General features: G+C 46.7%; 2 protein-coding genes across 2 annotated transcripts in view; both read right to left on the bottom strand.

The window, feature by feature from the left end:
* SPAG16 (sperm associated antigen 16) overlaps window positions 1-23,850 on the bottom strand; it is a 713,525-nt gene extending 689,675 nt beyond the window's left edge. The window contains exons 1-3 of the mRNA XM_083154490.1: window positions 23,688-23,850; window positions 13,599-13,645; window positions 6,819-6,911 (exon numbers count right to left, since the gene is read on the bottom strand). Of these exons, the coding sequence (XP_083010616.1) occupies window positions 6,819-6,911; window positions 13,599-13,645; window positions 23,688-23,721 (174 nt within the window). The 5' untranslated portion in view covers window positions 23,722-23,850. The remainder of the gene's footprint in view (window positions 1-6,818; window positions 6,912-13,598; window positions 13,646-23,687) is intronic.
* LOC146020897 (uncharacterized) lies at window positions 17,821-20,101 on the bottom strand. Its single transcript, XM_083154489.1, has 2 exons — window positions 19,417-20,101; window positions 17,821-19,076 (listed from the first exon to the last, which is right to left on the bottom strand). The coding sequence occupies exons 1-2, from the start codon at window positions 20,051-20,053 to the stop codon at window positions 18,655-18,657; spliced, it is 1,059 nt and encodes a 352-aa protein (XP_083010615.1). The 5' UTR covers window positions 20,054-20,101; the 3' UTR covers window positions 17,821-18,654.
* Window positions 23,851-24,598: the final 748 nt, after the last annotated feature.

Genomic DNA, 24,598 nt, shown 5'->3' with positions numbered 1-24,598 from the left:
AGCTGGTGCACAGCTGTAGTCATTACTAACTGTCACATTCCCCAGATCACCTAGCTGGTGCACAGCGGTAGTCATTACTAACTGTCACATTTCCCAGATCAACTAGCTGGTGCACAGCGGTAGTCATTACTAACTGTCACATTCCCCAGATCACCTAGCTGGTGCACAGCGGTAGTCATTACTAACTGTCACATTTCCCAGATCACCTAGCTGGTGCACAGATGTAGTCATTACTAACTGTCACATTCCCCAGATCACCTAGCTGGTGCACAGCTGTAGTCATTACTAACTGTCACATTCCCCAGATCACCTAGCTGGTGCACAGCTGTAGTCATTACTAACTGTTACATTTCCCAGATCACCTATCTGGTGCACAGCTGCAGTCATTACTAACTGTCACATTTCCCAGATCACCTAGCTGGTGCACAGCTGTAGTCATTACTAACTGTCACACTATCAAACCTGCTGCATTCATTCCTACGATAGATCCACAGGCTGCCTGAGACACATGGACTGTTAGTAGATCCTGGGGACAGGTTTGTCCATCCTGCTGTATAGTATTTGTAAGGACCCTTGCTTTAGAGCGACTGATAGCACTGTAAAAACCTAATCAACCAGTCACTCTCCTGCTCAAGTACATTTTAAGCTCTCAGAAATTAGCCCTAAATCTGATTGTTAATTCTCACAAACAGAGGTAATAAAACGCTTTACTGCATCTATAGCTGCAGTCAGGAACACAATACATGTTGGCAACGAAAGGCTGATACTGCTGCTTGGTGTTTCACATTAGGAAGATGCAATATTTGCATTTACATTAAAATCAATACAGAGAAATGAAGGTTAAATTGTATTTATAGAGCTCCATAGTCTACAGATAGTGCTCTGTGCATAACAATGCAGAAATAATAGGCCAAGAAAGGATTTATTACAACAAATCACTTATTCACAACTGCACGTTTGGCAAAGGCTATGTACTAAGATAAGCAGCCACTGTTGGGCAAGTTCTGTACTTAACAAGTACAAATATTTGTGCTGTTAGAACAGGATCAAAGGACAGCTTCAATTCATTATTAACGCCATTCAATTAAATTATTATTATTCTTTTGAATTATGGGGTTATCGAATGCAATTTTTTTTTTGGCACAGCTATGGGCATTTTATTTACAGAAACAGATGTAGTGCCTGTCAGCCAGCCTGCAGGATCGCCAGATTGCATGTGCACGAGCGTCCCTGTCAGCAAAGTGGCGGGGAGCGGCTTCCCTGCCCATCTCCGCTTCAGGGATGGGCAGGGAGAGCTGCTGGGGCTGCAGGGAGACTGGCGGAGGGCTGCTAGAATGGGGTAGACAAGCATCTCATGCCCCCTTATGACGGAGGCGTTTGGCAATTTAAACGCCAGGAGCAGCTCGAATGAGAGCTGCTCCATCTGTACTTGGCACAGCAATGGGCACCAGGTTTGCTCTGAGATTTGTTGACCTATATATGGCTGCATTTAAAAGACCAGTATATTTGGGAAAGCATACAGAGGAAATATAAATGCTTTATGGGTATTAAATCAGGAAATTCCAGCAAATTGGATTTCCCCGACTCAGGCATCATTATAAAGTTTGGCATTTTGTGAAATGTGTTAAGTACAGCGGCCGTAGTATACAGACCGCCAGAGTGTGTGAGGGTTACGCTCAGGCTTCCGATAGTGCAAGTATGAATTTGAATCTCCATCTGTAGGTCAAACACATTTTTCCTTTTCTCTATTAAATTTATAGCTACTTATGTTTGTTTCCATGATTGTAAAATGTGTATTCCATTATATTCAGGGGTGGCCAACCGGTCAGAGGTAAAGAGCCAAAAAAAATCGGTAGTCAAGCTAAAGAGCCGACATCATGCGCGCCCCGAAGGCGCATGCGCCAAAAAAAGGGGCGTAGTTTATTTTGACCCCTTGGGTGGGTGTGATACAAATATGCCTCCAATAGTGCAGTGCCATATATACATATGCCCCCAATAGTGCCAGATACACATATGCCCCCCACGGTGCCAGGTATGCACCACACGGTGCCGGTTATGCCCCCACAGTGCCACAAACTGCTATGCCCCCACAGTGCAAATTTCCCAGCAGCAGCTGCTGCCAGGCGGGGAGAGGACAGTCTGGTGTCCCCCTGCAGTCCTCCTGTCATGTCACCGATGGGAGGAGAGCACAGCACACCGCGCGTCTCCTTCCCCCTCACTTCCCTGTGACTGGGCCACCCACCAATCCAAGCTCGCTGGCCGGCTCCTGATTGGCTGCTGGCCCACGAGCTCTGATTGGCGGACGGCCAAGTCACAAGGATGCACAGTAAGGGGTAGGAGAGATGCGCGATGCACGTTCTCCTCCCCTCAGAAGGAGAAGGGATTCAGGGAACCGGCAGCAGGGGGGACTGGGACAGACGGTGGGCGGTAGGCAGCAGTGGGAGCAGGAGCCGCACTTTACAAGGGGGAGAGCCGCATGAGGCTCAAGAGCCACAGGTTGGCCACCACTGGTGTATTGTGTCATGGAATGTCAGCATTAGACAAACATATTATGGGACATTAGGGGGTACTAGGGATGGCCATCATTGCCATCGATGGCAATTCTGCAACTGGCCATCGATAGTGCTAAACTATGCAATGGCTGACCATTAATATTTTTACATATCTATGGTCATCCATTGTGTTTGATTGGCCTGTGGGCCAATCAAAACACGGGGGCGGGGCTATGCTCCGTGTCCCGGCACTTTGAAAAAAAAAGTAAATGGAGGGAAATCATCTGGTTCTCCCCCATCGATGGCAAAAGTATTCGACATCGGCCATGGACCATCGATGGCCATCCCTAGGGGGTACATTGTCTGAAGTTTGAGAAAAAAAGTGATGTTGCCCATAGCAACCAATTGTGTCTAATGCAGCCTAGAAAATGACAGAGATAATCTGATTGGTTGCCATGGGCAACATCACCTTTTAGTAGAAGCTTTAGTAAATAAATCCTGTGTTTCTAAGCGGTAAATTTACTAAGAAACACAGTTCCATTGAAGATGGGATGTTGCCCCTAGCAACCAATCAGAGTCTACTTCTTATTTATTTAGCACCGTCTAGATTCTAGAACATAACAGATAGAATCTGACTGGTTGCTATGGACAACCCATCTTCAATAGAACTCCCATCTTTGTGAATGTACCCCTAAGACAGGCATGTCCAAACGGTGGCCCTCCAGCTGTTGTTAAACTACATATACCAGCATGCCTTGCCATAGTTTCAGCATTCCCTAATAAGAGGGGACTGCGGTAGGCTGGGGTATTACGGGGGACTTGAACCCCTTCCCAGATGAGGATTTTCGGGAGCCTCCGGGAGGGAAGGCAGGTATGCTTTGTACATGTAGGCTACTATTCCTGTGCGGTTACAGCCCAGTGTCTGTTACACTTTGGAGCATCTATTAGCTGTATCTACAATACTGATAAGTTGCAAAATGTAAAATAAAAGAATTAAAGAAAATACACTACATCTCCCTGATCTGCTTAGTCACGCCGGACGTCATCTATAATACATGGCAGGAGGTTATCGTGAATATTTAGTTACCGTCCTTTACTGTAAGTTTGTCGAGTCATCTCTTTCTGTAACAATGCTGACAGCATCCACGGTTCGTCTTATATTCTCCCCCCTCCCCCCCACCTACCAGCCAGTCAAAGAACCCCCATCCCCGCAGACAAGGTGTCCTTGAAACAAGAGCATCTACTCCAGAGGAAATGCACAAATTTGAGCTGTGACCGTTTTTAGCCCACAAACTCTCCCCCCCCCCCCCCCCCCCCCGGTCCCTATCTGCTCCTACATCCAATCTCCATGTCTTCCCAGCTCCCTCTATCCATATCCAGCTAGTTTAAAACAGGTCAGTGTCCCTGCAAAAATAGCTTTCACCTTCTGTTATGACATCTTTTAGCGCACAAAGGAGTAATTTTGTCCGTCAAGCGGCCTCTAGTGGTCACTGGCGGTACAGAACTGCAGCAAACCAACAATTCCAAGTCCTAGGTATTTAAGGTCTGATGTGACATTTTACAACTACACCGGATACCCAATAGTGGGGCAGATAGGGTAACAAGATACCCGAAGCTGCCACATTCTGCTCTGGGAGTGGGTGCCATTCCCTTCCTCGGGGCTTGCAGCATTATGCAGGGCTGCCTCCCCAATGTATATGACCTTCTCCTCTGCAATAAAAACATAATTTAGTGTGCCGCAATCAGAATAAATAAAATAAAGCCAATCTGCGGCGATGTTACCTTTTATCAAATCTTTTTATTCCGCCAAGAAAACAATTAAACCTGATCCTAGCAGGAGCTTCAGCAGCAGCAGGGTATAAATATAAAGATGTCACTTCTGCTAATAGGAACCATTTGTCATTCACTTTCATAAAGGTAATTACAGATTGGGAGCCTCTTGATTAAAAACATACAATAAATGGTTTTTAGGAAGACCTTTAAAAAACAACAACATTATATCAGTCAGCACATTATCAGACACACACACACGCACACACACACATGCATACACACTGGAAGGTTTTCCTGGCTTTATATTATATGTGTATTTACAGCTTTGTATTAATATTATGTTTTGCCTAGTGTAATGATTAGTTTGTTATTCTCTTATACCATTACCATGGGTTTATATATTAAGTTACTTAAGTGGGATTCTGACTGGCTCATTCGGTCCCCCATTTGATGGTTATTTCCCACTCGCCGAGCCGTAGGGTGGTCAATCCCAGGATCTGCAGGATCCCGGGATTTGGCTTCAAAATCGCTGGGATTTCAATCTGGTCTAATGCCGGGCAGCGTCAGCACTCGCTCAAACGCTGCCCGGCTGTCCCGACCCAGTGCGCAGCGTGACGGGATGCTAAAAGGTCATGCTGCGCAGGCCGCATCCCCACACTGCCTGCCCTGCTCGCTCTTCTGCCACTGGCCCCGGCCGCTCAGTGCGTCACCCCTGCACCACCCACCCCGCTCACCGGCTGCTCCTTCTGGCCCGCTTCCCAGCTTAAACAAGTATGTAAGTAAATTTGCGCGGCAGTCGGTTGGGGAAGTTGTTTTTTTTTTTAAATTAAGGATGCCAATGCCGGGACCCTGGCAATACCGGGATTGAGCATTTTTCAATCCCAAATCACGGGATTGAAATAATGCCCCGGGATTGGCATCCCTACCGAGGCATTCGTTCAGTAATTGGAGGGAAGGGGGTGGAAGCAGGCGTGTCGATGTCTGATTGGTGCGGGCGGCTGATGTCACATGACTGCAGCGCATGCCCTGACAGCGATGAAATGTCAGTCCAGGCTGATATTTCAATACGAGCGGAGGAAACAAAAACCATTCGATGATGTAAGTGTACACATCCACTAGCATGCAAATGCGGGAGTCGCTTTGAATGGGACTCGGGTTGGGTGAACCAGGTTACCCGCTCACATTGCCCCAGAGAAAACCCGCAAACGTTTTGGGGCAGAACAATGGTTCCTTCCCAACTCTAATGCAATATAAATGTACAATATAGGATGTTGGCGTGAAGCCCTAAAGGGGCTAAAGGGGTCAATAGACCTAGATTGACCAGAGTACCGATTCTCTACAAAAGAGATGGCTCGTTACTGTCTGAGTAATATGTTTTACATACATTTATCACCATCAGTTCTAAAATAGGGGGCCCTTACAAACATTTGCTATGGGGCCCATGAATATCTAGCTACACCCCTGGATATAGAGTAACATAAGATGTTGCATTACAATCACACGCTGTACTGTATATTACATTATGCTATTGCACAAACACACACACACACACATTCCTGTGTCTTATTATAATGCAACAAATAGGGACTAGGGTATAGGGTTATGGAGGCAAAGAACACACTTCTAGCCTCTGGCCCTTATTCTGGTTCACTCGCAATGTAAAATTCCTTCTCAAATGGACAAAACCATGTGCACTGCAGGTGGGGCAGATGTAACTTGTGCAGAGAGAATTAGATTTGGGTGGGGTTTCACTTCAAAGTGAGATCTATATTGCAATGTAAAAATAAAGCAGTCAGTATTTACCCTGCACAGAAACAAAATAACTCATCCAAATCTAATTCTCTCTGCACATGTTAGATCTGCCCCACCTGCAGTGCAGCATGGTTTTGTCCATTTGAGAAGGAATTTGCCTTTGCGAGTGAACCAGAATAAGGGCCTCAGTGTGTGTGTGTGTGTGTGTGTGTGTGTGTGTGTGTGTGTGTGTGTGTGCACAAAGCTCTGTATTATATTCCTAATTCAGACCAGATCGCAGGGCACATTTGTGCTCATAATCGGCAAAACCATGCAGGTGGGGTGATCACATTATCAGCAACGGCTCCTACCTGACTGTAGGGGGGCTGCCACTGGCCGCGATGCCAGCACCCCCGCTGCTCTCAATTCCGGTGCCTGTACAAATGACAAGCACCTGGATATGCCCAGTATCGACCTTGGTACAGCGCATGTGCTTACCCCCCCCAGCTTTGAAGCCAAACTACGGTCCCAGCGCCTGTACAATGCAAATGATCCCATGAAGTTGTGAATTATTTAGCTACTCATCGACAGCGAACGTTTATAGATTCTCAAATCGCAATGTAAAAAAAAAAATATGTCATTTGTGGGCTACATGCAAAAGCAGGCAGTATTTTCCCTGCATGCGAAAAAAAAATTTGTATTTGCACCACTGTCATTGTAAGATCTTTTTTTTTTTTTTTCTTGTTCCACCACAAAATCAGTCCTTATATGTGGCAACATTGGAATCGTTCGCATTGTTTGATCTCTGGAAACAAAACTCACCTGGACATTTTCAGCCTGGTCTTGAACAGTTTGCACTGCCCTCACCAGGTCTTCGTCCCCGTCAGGTAGGCTAAGATCGTCATCAGCTGGGATCTGTAACAAGAGAGCAGGCGTTCATTGGAAGACAATTCCCAAATTCAATCAGACCCACTAAAATATAAAAAGGAGCCTTTTAAGCAAATGACATTGTAAATCGGTTTCTAGGATGGGGATTTTGGCATTTAACCCTTTGAGCATCAAGGGAATTGGTCAATATATGTGTAAAAATAGGCAAGCAACCCTTTTTATTAAACCCTTTGAGTGCCAATTGCTGTGAGAGATCCTCAAAATATCCGCTAAAAATGCAGATCACAGGGACCGTTCTTTTTTTTGGGGGGGGGGGGGGTGCAATATTAAACTTGAATAAATTGACTCGGCTGTATTTGTATTTATTTACACTAAAAGAACAGCCGCTGTGAGCAACGCTGGATATTTTGAGAATCGCCCACGGCATTGCTGGCACTCAAAGGGTTAATATTATATCATTTACTGTACTAATTATGAAACCATCGCCTTTCCGTACAGCTCTAAAACCATTTCAGAAAACGTACAGCAGTCTGGAGGTTAAATCGCGTCTTGCTGAGTAAGAATGTTCATTTTTTCTATAGCCGTGACTATGAATGTTAATCAAAAATACAGACGGTTCAGTGAAAACCATCATTTGCGTATGGGAATTGGAGAGACCTGACCAAAGGCAGGCGTGCTGGACCAACATATGAAACAGGGAGCCAGGGAAAAAAAAGATCACGCCTTCATTTGCATTCACAGTTTCTATTGAAACACTTGTAAAATATTCATCATTCTGCCAATGCAAAAAGAAAAAATACAATATTGCTACATCTTAAGTAATGTTTCATGGGAACCTGATCAATTCCCATTATACGGAGTAATGGCTGAAGGTTTCTGCGAAGGCAGTAGTGTCAATTGAAAAGAGCGAAGGTTAAGGATAACCTAACCGAGTAGGCAATGAGAATGACCCTACCAAAGTCTGGGGCAGATTTATTAAGCTCGGTGAAGTGATGAAGTGGCTGGTTCTTTAACCACCAGCCAAATAGCTCCTAACTGTCAAGTCACAGACTGGGTTAAAATTACAGTTAGGGGCCAATTGGACAGTGGTCAATTGCAAGTCACTTTACCAAGCTTAATACATCTGCTTCTCTGTTACAGTGAACTGATTGGCTTTACAGTCATTTATATAGCACACACACACACACACACACACACACACATATACCACAGTGACTTAGGGCCAGATGTATAAAGCTTCAAAAGTGATAAAGTGGAGAGTGAAAAACAGCCAGCCAATCAGCTCCTACCTGCCATGTCACAGGCTGGGTTTAAAAAATGACAGGTGGGAGCTGATTGGCTGGCTGTTTCTCACTCTTCAGTTTATCACTTTTTGAAGCTTAGTGCATCTGTGCCTCATTCCGCTTTTACATCGCAAAGGTGGGTCGGACCCAGGATTTTGATCCTGGCTCTGACTCAGGACCGACCCTTTCACACTAAACCCGGGTCACCCATCATACACAGGGCAACCTGTCTCAGAAGACCCAGGTTATTATATTTGATGCTTTCACACCGCACCTTGACCCAGATATACCCAGCAATATTATTGCCGCGATGTGAAAGGGGTATGATAAAGAATATTTCAGCCACTCACACCAGTCTATGTCCAGCAAAGCTTACAGTCTATATTCCCAATCTCCAGGGGCGAAGTTAGGGTTCAAGTCTCTCCTCGGCACAGCATTATTGCTCTCCATCATGTCACTGTTTTCCTAGTGTTATGGCTTCCATATTACGAAAGCAACACTGACCTCCGTCCACCACCACAAGTTATTTATCAACAGTTCCTTATACAGAGCACCAGGTTCATTTACTCTTTTCAATTGGAAATAGGGAGAATACAAACTGGATAGTGCAGACAGACATAGAGGTAGGAGGGCCCTGCTCGCAAACTAACAATCTACTGATCATTGGATAACCCCTTCCCAACAGTTACAAATTCAAAAAATGAAGGTGTTATGACAAAAAAAAAAAAATCACCTGGCCAATGGCCTGGCAGGGCTCTCATGCAAGGGAATATTCAATGCCCCCCCCCCCCCATCCCCCAAGCAAGTGTTACCCTTAGGCACGTGCCTCCTGGGAAATCCACCACTGCCAATCACAGTTGATTAACTTGAAGTATGCTTATGGAGTGTAGGAGCATGTCAGAGCAACTACAAACATTGGACATACATGCAAACTCCACACAGATTGTGTCTTGGCAAATAAATTAACTCCTGACCCCAGGGGTGGGTGACAGTAATGCTAAATACTACATTAACCCAGGGTTGCCTACTTTTGAAAATTAATTTCAGGGAGAAAATGAAAAGCCAGGGGGCGGGCCTTGCGTTACCAGGGGCGGGCCTTGCGTCACCAGGGGCGGGCCTACAGTACTTTGATAAGCAGCAAGATATGGGTTTTATCTAGGTATTAATATGAGAAATTAATATCAGAAAAATATCTCTATGGATTGCCTGCACTGTAGTCCTCAAAGGGTTATATGGTTTTGGATGTGCCCGGAGGAGGAGGAGGACAGACTCAAGGAGGGAGATGATAATATTATTGCTGCAACTCTGTTGCTGCTGCTTGGGCACTGTTTACGTTAAGGCAAGTGATAAAGGGGCTATAATGCTGCACAGGGAACTCACACAGAAGCCTAGAGTATCCAATTACCTTAGTGCTGTGTGTGGAAAGCAGCAGCCTCCGTGACCCGTGTGCCGGAGCCGGCTGTCACAAGTGTCACTGTGTGCTGCTGCTGCAGGAAAAGACTTCACTAGTTAATACTAGCTGCCTGGAGGACGGGAGGGGAAGCCGCTGTCACCTGTTGCTGTTAGGCAGTGGACGGCTTCACGTGCACACTGTAACTGTGTTGCCGTACACGGGGATCGGGGAGGTCTCCAGGCTGATGAAGGTACTATTGCCGCGATGCGTACGGCGCGGCTTCATCGCGCATGCGCAGTTGCGCACTATACATATAGGGGACGCATATAGGGGACGGAAAGCAGCAGCTGCGGGAGAAAGGGGCCCTCTTCCGGGAGTCCGTGAGATGTCCCAGGATTCCGGGAGTCTCACGGACATTCCGGGAGAGTCGGCAACGCTGCATTAACCATCCTGTCATGTCGGACTACCGTGTGATTACTTTACACTATAAAACATAGGAACTGCATATGTACATTACAATGTAGCTCTATCCCCCGCTTGGTACAGTATATCTTACCCACAACACTGGGGATAGTTTCTGTACATTCCGCTATCACTGGTGAAACCACAATGTACATGCTGTAAGATTTCCAGTCTGGCCCTGCCCTGGTTGGGGTTCCCTCTCAGTTAAACAAACCCTTTGTTGTAGCCTACAACTGTACTTTTCTGTTTCACATGTATTTGTACCTACAACTTGTAGGTACAAATACATGTGAAACAGAAAAGTACAGTATAACCGTGGCATTTAAGTGTTTCCTGTAACCTTTTGCACAAGCTCGCCACAGTGAATGGAAAAGAGACATCAGGAAACAGAAGATTACTTTCAGGTACAGCAAGACTCATAGGGAGACATGTACTATGGATACGAATACGACACAGTTGTATTCAAATTCTTAATAAGAATGAATATGACCGCCATCCAAAAAAAGCCCCCCCCCCCCTCCAGGATGAACCCCTCCCATGCTGCAGCCTGGAGCTGTCCCCGATGCCCCTGTGCGGTGTGTATTATTGTGGAACTATGAGTCCCAGCAAGTCTGCACCGAATGCAGGGACTTGGAGAACCACAAGTCCCAGCATGCTGGGCATTAAAGCGCCCGCCGAAACTTGTAGTTCTACAATAGTACAAACAGTTAAATAAGTGCAGGCTCGCTGGGACTCATAGTTCTACAACAATACACAAATCTTATTTTTTCTATTTTTTACACAAACATCAGCCCGATGCCCATTGCACAGGGGCATCGGGGACAGCTCCGGGCTTCGGTCTGGGAAGGTAAAATCTAGAGGGGACACCCCTATTTGGTTTGCCCCCATGATTTTTTAAACCAGGACCGTCTCTCTTTGGCAATTACCAGCCGTATCCTGCTACTTACTGGCCGTATATTGCATATGGTAGTAAATTAGGAATCACGATTCTACTGATAGGAGGTTCCTACTCCTATTCTTTTGAATACATAGTAAGTGCCGAAAATACGTATAGGCAGTCGTATTTGCATATCACTGCCTATGAATACGCCTAGTTCAGGCGTATTCACCTCAGTAAATTTCCCCCATATAGTTTAGCCTGGGCTGCTCTCCGTGGTGCTGAACAGCATCAGCACTGCAAAAACACCAGCCACTACAGCAGGGCTGGGCAACAACGGCCCTCCAGATGTTGATAAACTACACATCCCAGCATGCCTTACATCAGTTTCAGCATGGCCACATAGCGAACCTAATGCAAAGCATCCTGGGATGTGTAGTTCATTAACATCTGGAGGGCCGGTGTTGCCCAGCCCTGCACTACAGCCAAGACCTTCCAATAACTGGAAGCTATTTATTCTGTTCAGTTCATATTACATGTATTATATTATACACACACACACACATAAATACACACAGACTTAAGCACGCTCATCACAGCTCCAAAATGTCGCACAGGCGTGGTACAAGGGGCACACGCGTGCGTGAAAGTCACACCCATGGTTCATGGCACCACGGGTGCGGCTTGCTGCGCCAAACAGCTTTGCTTTAATGATTAGACATGCTGGTATGCAGCATTTTTGAAGTTCTAGCGGGTGCTTACCTCCCACACCAAACACATGTATTTCTATATTACAGTATTAGCAAGAAATCACATCTTCCACCGATGATTCATTTAGGACACTAAAGGGGAATTCAATTATCTTCAGTTATTTCCCCGCGGGATAATTGGCCCTTCTTAGCTATCCAGTTAGCCAGACGTATGCCCATCTGCAGCTATATTCAGGCCCTCAGCAGGCTCTGAAAAAAAATCCCTGATTATCAGGAAGTCGGCAGCAAAAAAGACATAGAATCTGTGATAAGCTCACCGACCTATAAGGGAACTTTACTAAGATGGGAGTTCCGTGTCACATGGGATGTTGCTATGGGCAACCAATCAGAATCTACTTATTTATTTAGTATTGTCTAGAACAGTGGCTGTTAACCTCGGTCCTCAGGACCCCCCAACAGTTCATGTGTTCCAGGTCACCCTGCAGGTGCACTCATTATTCACTGACACATTTTAAAAGATCCACAGGTGGAGGTAATTACTTCACTTGTGATTCTATGAGGAGACATGGACAATGTGAAGTAATTAGCTCCACCTGTGGATCTTTTCTGCCGGAGAACGGCTCCGTGTATGGGCAGCTTTAGTCCTAAAACAGAAACATTTTTTGGTCACAAAAAAAATAGGTCACTTATTGGAAGGCACAAAAAGAGTTGCATTTTTTGTGCCCAAAATACTAACTGGCCTAAATGAATTCTCACACTAACACTAAGTTCACATTAAAAAAAAATGTAAAAAAAATCCCATACAACATATGTAAATGATTATTTATTATTCTGAAGCTACTGTAGGAAACAAATTCAGGAGCCACAAACCTAGAATGCGGCCAGCTGCCACTTGTTACACACCATTTCCTACTGCAATATTCTACATCATCCTGTCATTACTGCGAATCTACACTGGACTGTTCCACAATGAGCGTTTTGATTTTGTGACTCAACATCTGAAGGCATAATGGTTATATACATGATGTAATATAATAACAGAAAATTAATCAAAATGCATACATACAGTACATAGGGCCTAATTCGGTGTCCATTGGCCACTTTTGCCAATTTCCAGCGAGCTGCACATGCAACGCACGCCAGCGCTTAAAGGGCCTTATTTTGGTTCATTCTTTCTGACAAAATCCTTCTTAGATGGACAAAACCATGTGCACTGCAGGGGGGGGGGGGGGCAGATGTAACATGTGCAGAGAGAATTAGATTTGGGTGAGTAATTTTGTTTCTGTGCAGGGAAAATACTGACTGCTTTATTTTTACACTGCAATATAGATCTCACTTTGAAGTAAAACCCCACCCAAATCGAATTCTCTCTGCACAAGTTACATCTGCCCCACCTGCAGTGCACATGGTTTTGCCCATCTAAGAAGGATTTTGTCAGAAAGAATGAACCAAAATAAGGCCCAAAGTGCGATCTCACCTTGATTGCAGGTAAAGGAGCGGTGGGGGCGGCAGCGACCAACCATTTAGGGGTGGCAGCCAAGCGCTTTGTGGGTGGGTCCGGACAACACAGGTGTGTCCAGACAGCTCAGGGGAGGGCAGCGACGGCACTGGAACCCAAAACATGGCCAGCCAGTAATGTGCGAGTGCTTCTCTGTGTAGCGAAGTGCATGCACTTTAGCAAATTTTTTTAGGGGGGACATCACGGGAAGGGACCTGGCGAATAGGGCAGCCTTGCCCTGTGCTGAGAACATCCCCACCCCTCTGCAGCCTAGCACCGGCAGTTGCAGTTGGCAAAACTGCAACAGAGTCTGAATCAGGCTCATTAGCTTTGTAAAATAACAGTGTAGAACATGAATTCACATCAAAGTCAAATCTTTAAGACTAAACAACAAATGTAAAATAATACAGAAAAATCTAAAAATAATAATTCACAAAAATTTACATTTTCTATTAGAAAAGAGGAAAAAGACAAAGGGAAACACAATTTACCTCTTCATACTCGTAGCCATCCTCAGACCCGTCTGTAATAGTAACCTCTGCATAAGGGGTTAAGGAATTACAGAGCATTAGATTGATAGATCGGTTTTATAAATGACTCTGGGGATCTGCAATGTTCCGTTCCACACATCACCATATATTACAGTAGCCAAACGGCAGTCATTTCTTTCGCAACTCTACAGGGTGTACGGTAACATAAATGGAAACTGGTTGACCGTTCCAAGAATCACTATGCAGCCATTGTGGACTCATTTTATTATATACCACTCCCCCTTTTTGGTTTCAGAAACGTTAGTAATTCTACCCCACACACAACAAGGAGATTTCGCCTCCAGACGATGTGGAAAAGTGTGCCCTGGATGCTAGTATAATTCATGGCAGTGATTTACATTCTAGCACCACCCTGCAATTTTCAAAATCCAGATAGTTCCTCTTTCCTGCCTGGGGTGTCGCTCTTTGCGGTGGTAATTCTAGCACACTCTGGTCTATACCTCAGCATTATAAATAAAGACCACAGTGTACTCTAAGAGGAACTGCATGGGTATTAATTTGGTGCAGGTTGCTAGAATGAGCACTGAACACAACATGGGCACCACCAGCCACAGCATGAAGTGGGGAAGCTGTAGGGTCGTGTTACTGGGTCACAACGGCATGCACTGCAAATCGTGTGAGGATCACTGGGAAGATGAATGGGGCACATTACAGGCACTTCATGGCAGAATACTGTCTGCAAAAAAGACAAAACTAAACCTGAGAAGATCAAGGATCCAAAACACTCTGAATTATCTAAAGAATGCAGTGGCCCAGTCAGCATAAATCCTATTGAAAATCTGAGGGAAGGGTTTAAACTTGCTGCTCGGTGCTGGCCCCCAATCCCAAAACAACCTTCTGACCAAGTGTCAGCAACCTTATACAAGGTTACTATTGGCTGTAATATCTACAAGTGTGGATTTCAGCTAGCTATTAATTAAGGGTGTGATTAATTATTTAGTTACAAGCCCCTTCAAAATGACGCAACATAACAGTAATGTCAGCATTGGCGGCTGCGCATGACCGAACCATCAGGCGCCACCTAGTGGCTGATACTGTGCAAAACAATTGAATTCAAAGGCTAACTCTGCTATTTGTCTCTATGGGGAACAGAACAGAGGCGAGGAGCAGAATTTGTCTTTATTATATAGGATAGTTTATTCTTTTTTTACTACATTATAGTTTACTATAATCTCCACTGGGTGTAATTTACAAATATAACTACCTCAGAAAATAAAAATGTCAGGCTGCGAGACCCCTATGGGGGCAAGGGTTGGACACTTTATCAAGGCACTGTGGATGCTTTGAGATTACGGGGTAAATGAATGAAAGCTTCTAAAAAATTTTTTTATGAAAAAGTGATGTTGCTCGTATCAACCAATCCGATTTGGTCTTTCATTTTCTAGGCTGCAATAGAGAAATGAATTGTACTGGTTGCTATGGGCAACATCACCTATTTTGTACTGGTTGCTATGGGCAACATCACCTATTTTTTTTTTTTCATTTTTAGAAGCTGTACTAAACAACAAGAAAATATTGTATCTATTGAATGATGTATTTGGGAAGCGATAAACCATTTAGTGACCCAACAACAATATTTACTGTAGTCAATATAGTCACATAAGGCACACAAATGTGTAATGACTTAGGAGGCGATTCAGACCTGCTTTCTGGGCTGCGTATAGTCAGAGTCTAGCGAGCAGGTAAACACTTACCACCTTTCTTTCTCCGTTCCTGGATTAAAGGAAGTCTATACTTACTTTTATTCTGGACTGAGGTGGCCAAAAAAGGAGGCGGGCGCTGACGTCACGTGACATCATCAACCCGCCCACAAACAGGCATCGACACGCCTACCTCCGCAGGAGTACGCCCAGCGTTTTTTTTGGGCACTCTGGGTGATTACCCTGCTACCGCCCCGTGCCAGCCCACTTCCTGCCCACCATTGAGTGAACAGCCCGGCAGATGTGCAACTCGCCGAAACTGTTCCCTCCTGGTGTTTTCAAGTGCGCATATTGGCACGTGCGCGAACCCGACCATCGGACAGGGGAGCGAATTGTTCCCATAGCAAGTGGATTTGAATTGCCCCATTAATTTTCAGTTTAACCACTTACATTTTCTGGGCTCAGCTGAGCTGCCGCAGCGGGCTGTCCCGGAAAATTTCCAGGCATATCACAATAAACCAGGTGCACGCTAGTGGTGCCTCCAGCTGTGCACCACTGGCGCACCACCCTGTCGCTCCCCCCTCATCCCCCGTTGCTCAGCTCTGCTATGGAGATCGCACTACGAAGCTCCCCTCTGGGATGTTCGGGGCAGCACCGGGAGCCCGAGACCACCTGAACATCCTCGAGCCTGCCGCCTGGTTACTACTGTGAATGGCCGCGGTGGAGGTGGCAGGGAAACCCGATTCAGGGTGGGGACTGGCTCGTGGTAAGCAACACTGAGGGGGGGGGGGGTGTCCTGCCCCAGCAAAACCCACCACTCATGGGGTTAAAACTCTTCAGGGTAAATTTTCTAAGATGGGAGTTTTGTTGACGATAGATTCTTATTGGTTCCTACGGGCAACATTATATCTATTATTTTCTAGAAGGTGCTAAATAAATAAATAAGTAGAATCTAATTGGTTGCTACGGGCAACATCCTATCTTCTCTAGAACTCCCATCTTAATAAATGTTCCCCTTCGTGCACATAAAGTTGTATTTAAATGCTAGTAAGCGGCACTTCCTGCCTGTAACTGCCATGCGCATATACTGCCTAGCACCTATGCACCACGCTCGGCAGACGGCAGGAACGTTGTTTATATCTACAACATACTAAATACAGTAATAACAGGCTTGAAATGTATAACTGAAGATTTTGAAGCTCACATCCTATAATCAGAACTCATTTGGTAATTATAACTGCAAGCACAATCTTCCAGCGCACTCGTGATTGTACCGGGAATTGCTCTAGATCAGTCACATCTGTGACAGCATTGAAGCCAGCTTGGATTTGCAGGTAAAAACAGAACACTCATTGAGAACATTGCTTACAATTGCTCCCATACTGCGCCAATCATAAAGCTTTGCAATGGGACAAGTACTGAAGGGAACCAGTCCTGCCCTCTTGCCCAAAAACATGCAGCATAATTACCTTCAGGGTTCTGAACGAGCCTGTGTGATTCATAAAATATCGGAAGTCAATCGTGGCACAGAACAATGCCCGCAACAGATTTCTCTTTGTATGAGAAGCCGTGGAACTTAGCTACATATGGAGCGTTCGTATCCCGCTGCCGGTAACTACATTCAGAAAATAACATTTACATCATAACAGATATTGTATTCTAAATGCTGTAACATTAACGCTGGTGAATGACAGCTTTCAGATTTACAGCGAAGAGCCCAATTACTATGCAAGACGATGTTCTACCAGCAAATTGGGCAGGTGTTACACGAGTCGTCAGTAAATCCGTATTTCATTATGGAACCGGTTTGTTGATTTTGACATTTATGAGGCTGGAACAATATATGTGACAGGATTACAGTAGTTTTGAAGGTTGAACCTAAATAACGTACATACTGTAATACCCCTTTTCCACTTGCAGTCCCGGGTCAGACCCGGGAATGTGTACCCGGATGCTTCCCGGGACACTACCCGGGAATGTACCCTTTCACACTGCATTCAGACCCGGGATCGACCCGGGACAGCCCCATTCACACTGATCCCAGGAAATCACTGCAAATACCATATGAAATGGTCATTTTAACTAAAAAAAAAGTGATGACAAGGGTGTTTAAAATTATAATTTTTTTATTTGGTTTAGCACCTTTGGATTGTAGGTGCAATTTTTATTTGCCTTTCATTTTGCCTTTGTATAGACACAACAATAAAACAATAAAACAATAAAGAAACCCTCCTCCACCCGTACCACCCCCATCCCAACCGCCCCCGTCCCAATCCCCCCATACCAACCCCCCGTCCAAACCGCCCCCATACCAACCTCCCTCGTCCCAACCCCCCCATCCCAAACAAGAATTGCTTGAAGTTTAGCATTTCAAGCTAACCGAATGCACAACCAGTTGTGCATTAACACTTTAGTCAGGCATGTCCGACGTTGGCCCTCCAGGTGTTTTGAGGCCGCACATCCCAGTATGCTTTGCGATAGTTTTTGCATTCTCTAATAGCAACACTGTGGCGGAGCATGCTGGGATGTGTGGTTTCGGAGCGTCTGGAGGGCCAACGTTGGACATGCCTGCTTTAAGTGCAAAACAATGAACTACAGGTACATAAACGCATGCCCTCCAACATGGCCCATTCCATTAGGTACAAAATGCTCTGTTTCTGGACTTTCCTGCCAGTGGCAGTTGCAGAGTTGGAGCTGCAGCACAATCCAATGTTCAAAAAGGGGAGCCACACCTGCCACTCAAAACATCACTGTCCTGGACTCACTGACAGTTGATGTGACCCCCCTCTTTGAATTGTGGACTATGCTGGAGTCCAACCTCTGTAACTGCCACTGGCAGGGAAGTCCAGGAGCAGAACATTTTGTACCTAATGGAGTGGGTCATGTTGGAGGGTATGTAAACACTGAGGTAAACTAGTGCCGAGGCACTTTAAGTGCAACACAAAATGTACTAGTAGTGCATAAACACCGAGGTAAACTAGTGCCGAGGCACTTTAAGTGCAACACAAAATGTACTAGTAGTGCATAAACACTGAGGTAAACTAGTGCCGAGGCACTTTAAGTGCAACACAAAATGTACTAGTAGTGCATAAACACCGAGGTAAACTAGTGCCGAGGCACTTTAAGTGCAACACAAAATGTACTAGTAGTGCATAAACACTGAGGTAAACTAGTGCCGAGGCACTTTAAGTGCAACACAAAATGTACTAGTAGTGCATAAAAAACGAGGTAAACTAGTGCCGAGGCACTTTAAGTGCAAAACAATGAACTACAGGTACATAAACACTGAGGTCAACTAGTGCCGAGGCACTTTAAGTGCAAAACAAACAAAAAAAATTAAGTATGTGCCTATAGCTTTAAGACAAATTGCGAAAAACTGAAAACTCTGAGGTTTGCTCATTTGCAGCATTGCTTGAACCAAAGTATGGTCCATGATTATATGTGGAATAACCCGGTTCAGGGTATTGTGAGCTGTGGTGTTGGTTAGGAGCTTTTGGATTATTGAACAAACGTTCCATGAACGCCATGTTCATTTGCTGCAATTCCCTATGACGCTCAAGAGCCTCTCTATTCATGCGTTCCTGCATTGACAGGATTTTAGAAAGAAATGAGTCCTGCATTTCACGCTCGGCCTCTAAAAATTTGTCGATCCTTGCATTCTCCTGTGTGGACATAGCATTGTCCATTTCTCGGAGTTCTTCAACAAGGGCACTTGTCATGGCTCTAGCTGCTTGCCCCGCTTTGTTCATTTTCTTCGTTCTAGGTGGAACGTTGTAAACTGTAAAGATAAGATATAAATTGAAAATGACCATACATAAAAATAGCAGCTTTGGCAAACTATAACACACTGCGACATCACTGCAGGTTATACTTTGATAACTGTATATTATGTCACCCCCCCCCCCCCCTTCCCACAGCCTACAAGTCCCATCATGCCTTGCCACAGTTTTGCTATTAGGCAATGCTTAAACTGTGCCAAGGCATACTGGGATATGTAGTTCCACAACTGCTGGAGGACCACTATGCTGTGCATAACCCTATGCTCCACCTCCACCCCACCCCCAACACCCCCAACCTAACCCTATAGTGTGCTATGTGTCTTTAAAAAATAAACTTACTGTTTCTCTGCAAAGTTGGGGAGACGGCACTTTGTGGAAACCCACTGTCAGTGGTCGCAGCTTCCACGACCTCTTCAACGGCGACGGATATGCTGCCATCAGGGCTGGGCAGGTGGGTGGATGTTTCATGCTCACTACAATCAGGTGTGTCCTCAATTAGCAGGGGTGATGAGTGGCAGACTTCACTTGTCTGTGTATCTTCAGGGCCTTGGCTGCTTTCTGCAGCAATGTACTGTGAACTTGAAGACAGACTCACAGGATTGCAGAGAGCTGTGTGCCCGAAGACGGTTGCGCAGATGTCATAATATTCCCACTCGATGCGGCCAGCCCCACTCTTTTTACGGTTGTTGTCATGCACCTTCATGAACTTCTTTCTCAGGGTCTTCAGTTTATTGACAACTTGCTGTTGTGACCGGATCATGCCTCTGGCTTCAAGCAGCTTTGATATGTTTTTATAAACCACGGCATCTTTGACTGTGCCAGTAATTTGGCGTTTTATCTCCTCCTCGCCCCTTATGCTCAGGAGCTCTCTCACTTCCTGGTCCGTCCAGTTTGCCATGATGCCCGTCTGCTCCGATCTGCACATGTCCAGGGCTTCTCTTCCGCTTTCCAGTGCGATTTCAGATGACATCAGCATTGTGAGCCCAAACAAAGCTCCAATCAGCAGCTTTTTTAAAGTCCCGTGTACCCGATTCTGGGTACGGGACCATTCACACTGGCCGCATCCCGTGTCGATTCCGGATCCTACCCAGGTCAGGACCTGGGTAGAGATCCCGGAATGCTGAACACGGGATATTCGCCCAAGACCCTTTCACACTGCACTAAATCCCGGGTTGATGCGCGTTCATGTGCAAAAACCCGGGATATTTTTGCAAGTGGAAAAGGGGTATAAGGCACATCCTCATTGTCGATGAAGCGATACAAATAAGACATTATGGGCCTTATTCTGGTTCACCCGCAAAGGCAAATGCCTTCAAAAATGGACAAAACCATGTGCACTGCAGGTGGAGTAGAGGTTACTTGTGCAGAGAGAGTTAGATTTGGGTGGGGTTTTACTTCAAAGTGAGATCTATATTGCAGTGCCAAAAGAAAGCAGTCAGTATTTTCCCTGCACAGAAACAAAATAACTCACCCACATCTTAATCTCTCTGCACGTTACATCTGCCCCACATGCAGTGCACATTGTCCATTTTAGAAGGAATTTGCCTTTGTGAGTGAACCAGAAGGGATGCGGTTAATTTCCCGGCGGTCGGGATCCCGGCGGTCGGAATCCCGACACTGGAATCCCGACCGCCGAAATCCCGAAACTTTCTCCCTCCGTGGGTGTCCACGACACCCATAGAGGGAGAATATAATAGCGTGCCGAGCGTAGCGAGGCACCGGGCCCGCTGCGTGGCGAGCGCAGCGAGCCCGCAAGGGGGGGCGATCCATGTCCCCCCCTTGTCGGGATTTCGGCGGTCGGGATTCCAGTGTCGGGATTCCGACCGCCGGGATCCCGACCGCCGGGATATCATATCGGATCCAACCAGAATAAGGGCCTATAAGCATACATACAGATAAAGGATAATGCTAGAATTAGAATTCCTCTATAAATGATAATTTAGTTGTCACCTTGTCATACTGATCTATGTGAGATGCGGAAAGGATTGCAACAACTAGAATCCCAACAGTAGCATCCTGGTATTAAGGATTGGTGATAGGGTTAAGTTGCGGAAGGGGCAAGGGTTAGACTGCAGAAACAGACCAGGTTTTTGATGCACTAGTACAGCTCTCCCCACCCCAAACATGACATTGCATCAAAACTCCGCCCCCAGAATGAATTTGATTAGCATGGCCGAAATAGATGTAAATATATTTTAAGTATATTTTTATATTTTATTTAATCTTATAAATTTATTAAAAGCACACCAAAATGGACACATTTTGTGCGGCATTTGCTGTCATGTAAAAACCAGAGTGTATAAAACAGCCCGTAGGCTGCAGGTTTACAGTGTTTAGGGTTAGAGGGTTAGGCTGCAGGAGGGGGTGGTTATTGTTAGGCTGCAGGAGGGGGGGGGGTTGGGGTTAGGCTGCAGGAGGGGGAGGATAAGGGTTAGGCTGCAGGAGGGGGAGGATAAGGATTAGGCTGCAGGAGGGGGAGGATAAGGGTTAGGCTGCAGGAGGGGAAAGGATTAGGGTTAGGCTGCAGGAGGGGGAGGATAGGGATTAGGCTGCAGGAGGGGGAAAATAAGGGTTAGGCTGCAGGAGGGGGAAGGATTAGGGTTAGGCTGCAGGAGGGGGAAGGATTAGGGTTATGCTGCAGGAGGGGGAAGGATTAGGGTTAGGCTGCAGGAGGGGGAAGGATTAGGGTTAGGCTGCAGGAGGGGGAGGTTAGGGTTAGGCAGCAGGGAGGGGGAGGTTAGGGTTAGGCTGCGGGAGGGGGAAGGATTATGGTTATGCTGCAGGAGGGGGAAGGATTAGGGTTAGGCAGCAGGAGGGGGAGGTTAAGGTTAGGCTGCGGGAGGGGAGGTTAGGGTTAGGCTGCGGAGGGGAGTTAAGGGTTAGGCTCTGGGAGGGGAAGGTTAGGGTTAGGCTGCAGGAGGGAAGGTTAGGGTTAGGCTGCAGGAAGGGAGGTTAGGGTTAGGCTGCAGGAGGGGAGTTTAGGCTGCAGGAGGGGAGGTTAGGGTTAGGCTGCGGGAGGGGAGGTAAGGGTTAGGCTGCGGGAGAAGAGGTTAGGGTTAGGCTGCGGAGGGGAGGTAAGGGTTAGGCTGTGGGAGGGGAAGGTTAGGGTTAGGCTGCAGGAAGGGAGGTTAGGGTTAGGCTGCAGGAAGGGAGGTTAGGCTGCAGGAGGGGAGGTTAGGGTTAGGCTGCGAGAGGGGGAAGGATTAGGGTTAGGCTGCAGGAAGGGAGGTTAGGGTTAGGCTACAGGAAGGGAGGTTAGGGTTAGGCTGCAGGAGGGGAGGTTAGGGTTAGGCTGCGAGAGGGGGAAGGATTAGGGTTAGGCTGCGGGAGGGGAGGTTAGGGTTAGGCTGCGGGAGGGAAGGTTAGGGTTGGGCTGCGAGAGGGGGGAAGGATTAGGGTTAGGCTGCAGGAGAGGAGGTTACGGTTAGGCTGCGAGAGGGGGAAGGATTAGGGTAAGGCTGCGGGAGGGGAGGTTAGTGTTATGCTGCATAGAGGGGAGAGTTAAAATACCGCCTGTCGTCACATTTCAGCTCAAACTAAAAGTGAAAAACCCAATGTCGACATAATGACCCTGTCGACCTAGTTGTTATATACCTAGTGACCGTGTCCCTTAAGCAGGAAGGTCAGATGCAGAGAAGTTTGTCGTAGTGTACCAGGATGGAAGGTTGGCAGACTAACTACACCTGCTCCATACTACACCAGTGACGTAACTACTGTAAGGCAGCCCCAGCAGCCGCTTGGGGGAGCAAGCAGCAGCAGGGTCTGTGTGGGCGCCGGCACCCGCTCGACACACTGACATGCTGCTGCCTGCCAATGCCCACTGACTGAGCACTGGAGGCGAGTCAGCCACAGCGCGGGTGCGGCCATGGCCGAGATGTCAAATTCACCCACTGATTCAATTGACTACACAGAGCCGGCTATTGGCTACTATGTACAGGATGGGCGTGCTATGGACGGCCTGGGATGCATCGGAGCCAAGGCAAGTAGCAGTGCTTCGGCTTCTCCGCTATGCGTGTGACGTCATCACATCACACGCTGGGAAAACATGCTGGAGAGGAGCCTGGAGGGGGGGGGCACAAACTTTTTGGCAGGAGGGAGCAAAATGTATAGTTACACCACTGTGCTACACATACCACCTGCCACACAGTACACAGACTGAACACTGTACACACCTGCTCCATACTACACAAACACTGAATACACATGCTCCATAGTATACACATACATACAAAACATGCACATGCTCCACAGTATAAACATATACACCACCCACACTACATACACATGCTCCATAGTGCACACTGCACAGTACACACACGCCCACAGACAGTACATGCACCTGCCACAGCAATGAGCAGCAGCAGCTGGCACTTGTATAAGGACATGTATGTACACAGACTGCAGCTACACGTGTGTGCATTATGTAATGCGACAGCTCCTTCCAGCACACACTGCTGCCCATGCCGCCGGAGGTCACGGGATGGGGAGAGAGGACACAGCTATTCGCCCCAGCAATGTCACCAAGCCAGCCCCCACCCCTGCAGCCTCTCGGTCACAGCCAGCCCCCCGGCAGCCCCTGGGTCACAGCCAGCCCCCACAGGACAGGATACGCTCCAGGTAGTAGTGGTCTCTTTCTGCCTCCATGGCTGCAGCAGGATCTCTCGGGCTGTTGCGGTTGGAGTCTCTCTGTTGCTAAGTAACCGCATCCGCAGCTGGTCCCTCAAACATCGCGAGATCTGCTCGGTCCTCGCGATAGTTTTTACACTGGCCGAGCCAGGCGCAGGGAATAGTTCTGTAGCTATGGCAACGCGGTTGGCGTCTTCCGGGTCTCAGCAGGGCACCACGTGACTTTTACAAACCCCCCACCTGCCACCAGGGGCGCCAAACACTATGCATAGTGCATGAATGGAACCAATGATCTTCTAGATTCCATTCAAGGGCATGTTATAAAATTATATCTACAAGCAGATTAGTTTATACAGTATGGGCAACTTTTCCAAATGTCCTTTTAAAAGGTTTAATGTGTGGCCCCTAATTAGGGCAAGTTAAATGGAATATTTCTACAATATAACGAGATAGAAAGCAGGAGATCGTGGCTTTGTCTGCAGGTTCCCATTCTCTTTCCCTTGCATCGCAATCTCATGCTGCTTTCACATCGCAAAATGAAGGTTTCGCACCGGGACTTTGAAACGTGTCAGTCCCGGCACGAGCCTTCATTTTGGGATGTTCACATCCCCACAGTGAACCGGCAATAATGCCGGTTCACTGACGTCATCCAGGGGCGCGGCGGGGAGTCGGAGCGCCATTGTGAGCGGGCGAGGATTCAGCGCTTAGTGTGGACAATAAGCAACACTGCTTTTTTACCGGTTCTTATTGCTGTGTTGCTACCCGTTTAAGGGACGTGGTAACCCCTTTCACATCGCACTAATTACCAGGTCAAAACCGTAACGGCTTGTACCCGGTAATTTGTTGCGATGTGAAAGGGGTATAAGTTTAATCAGTGATGGGGTCAGTGACGGAC

The sequence above is a fragment of the Crinia signifera genome, chromosome 7, assembly GCF_055691185.1.
Source record: "Crinia signifera chromosome 7, ASM5569118v1, whole genome shotgun sequence".
In the NCBI taxonomy this organism is placed as follows: domain Eukaryota; kingdom Metazoa; phylum Chordata; class Amphibia; order Anura; family Myobatrachidae; genus Crinia; species Crinia signifera.
Note: the sequence above shows the minus strand (reverse complement) of the source record. Positions and strands in the feature narration are given on the sequence as shown.

Bases quoted from the DNA above. Each gene is read 5' to 3' on its own strand.
- LOC146020897 (XM_083154489.1), bottom strand. From the start codon at position 20,053: ATGCTGATGTCATCTGAAATCGCACTGGAAAGCGGAAGAGAAGCCCTG. The intron at 19,077-19,416 runs GTAAGTTTATTT...TTATCTTTACAG, and splicing joins CCCAACTTTGCAGAGAAACA to TTTACAACGTTCCACCTAGA.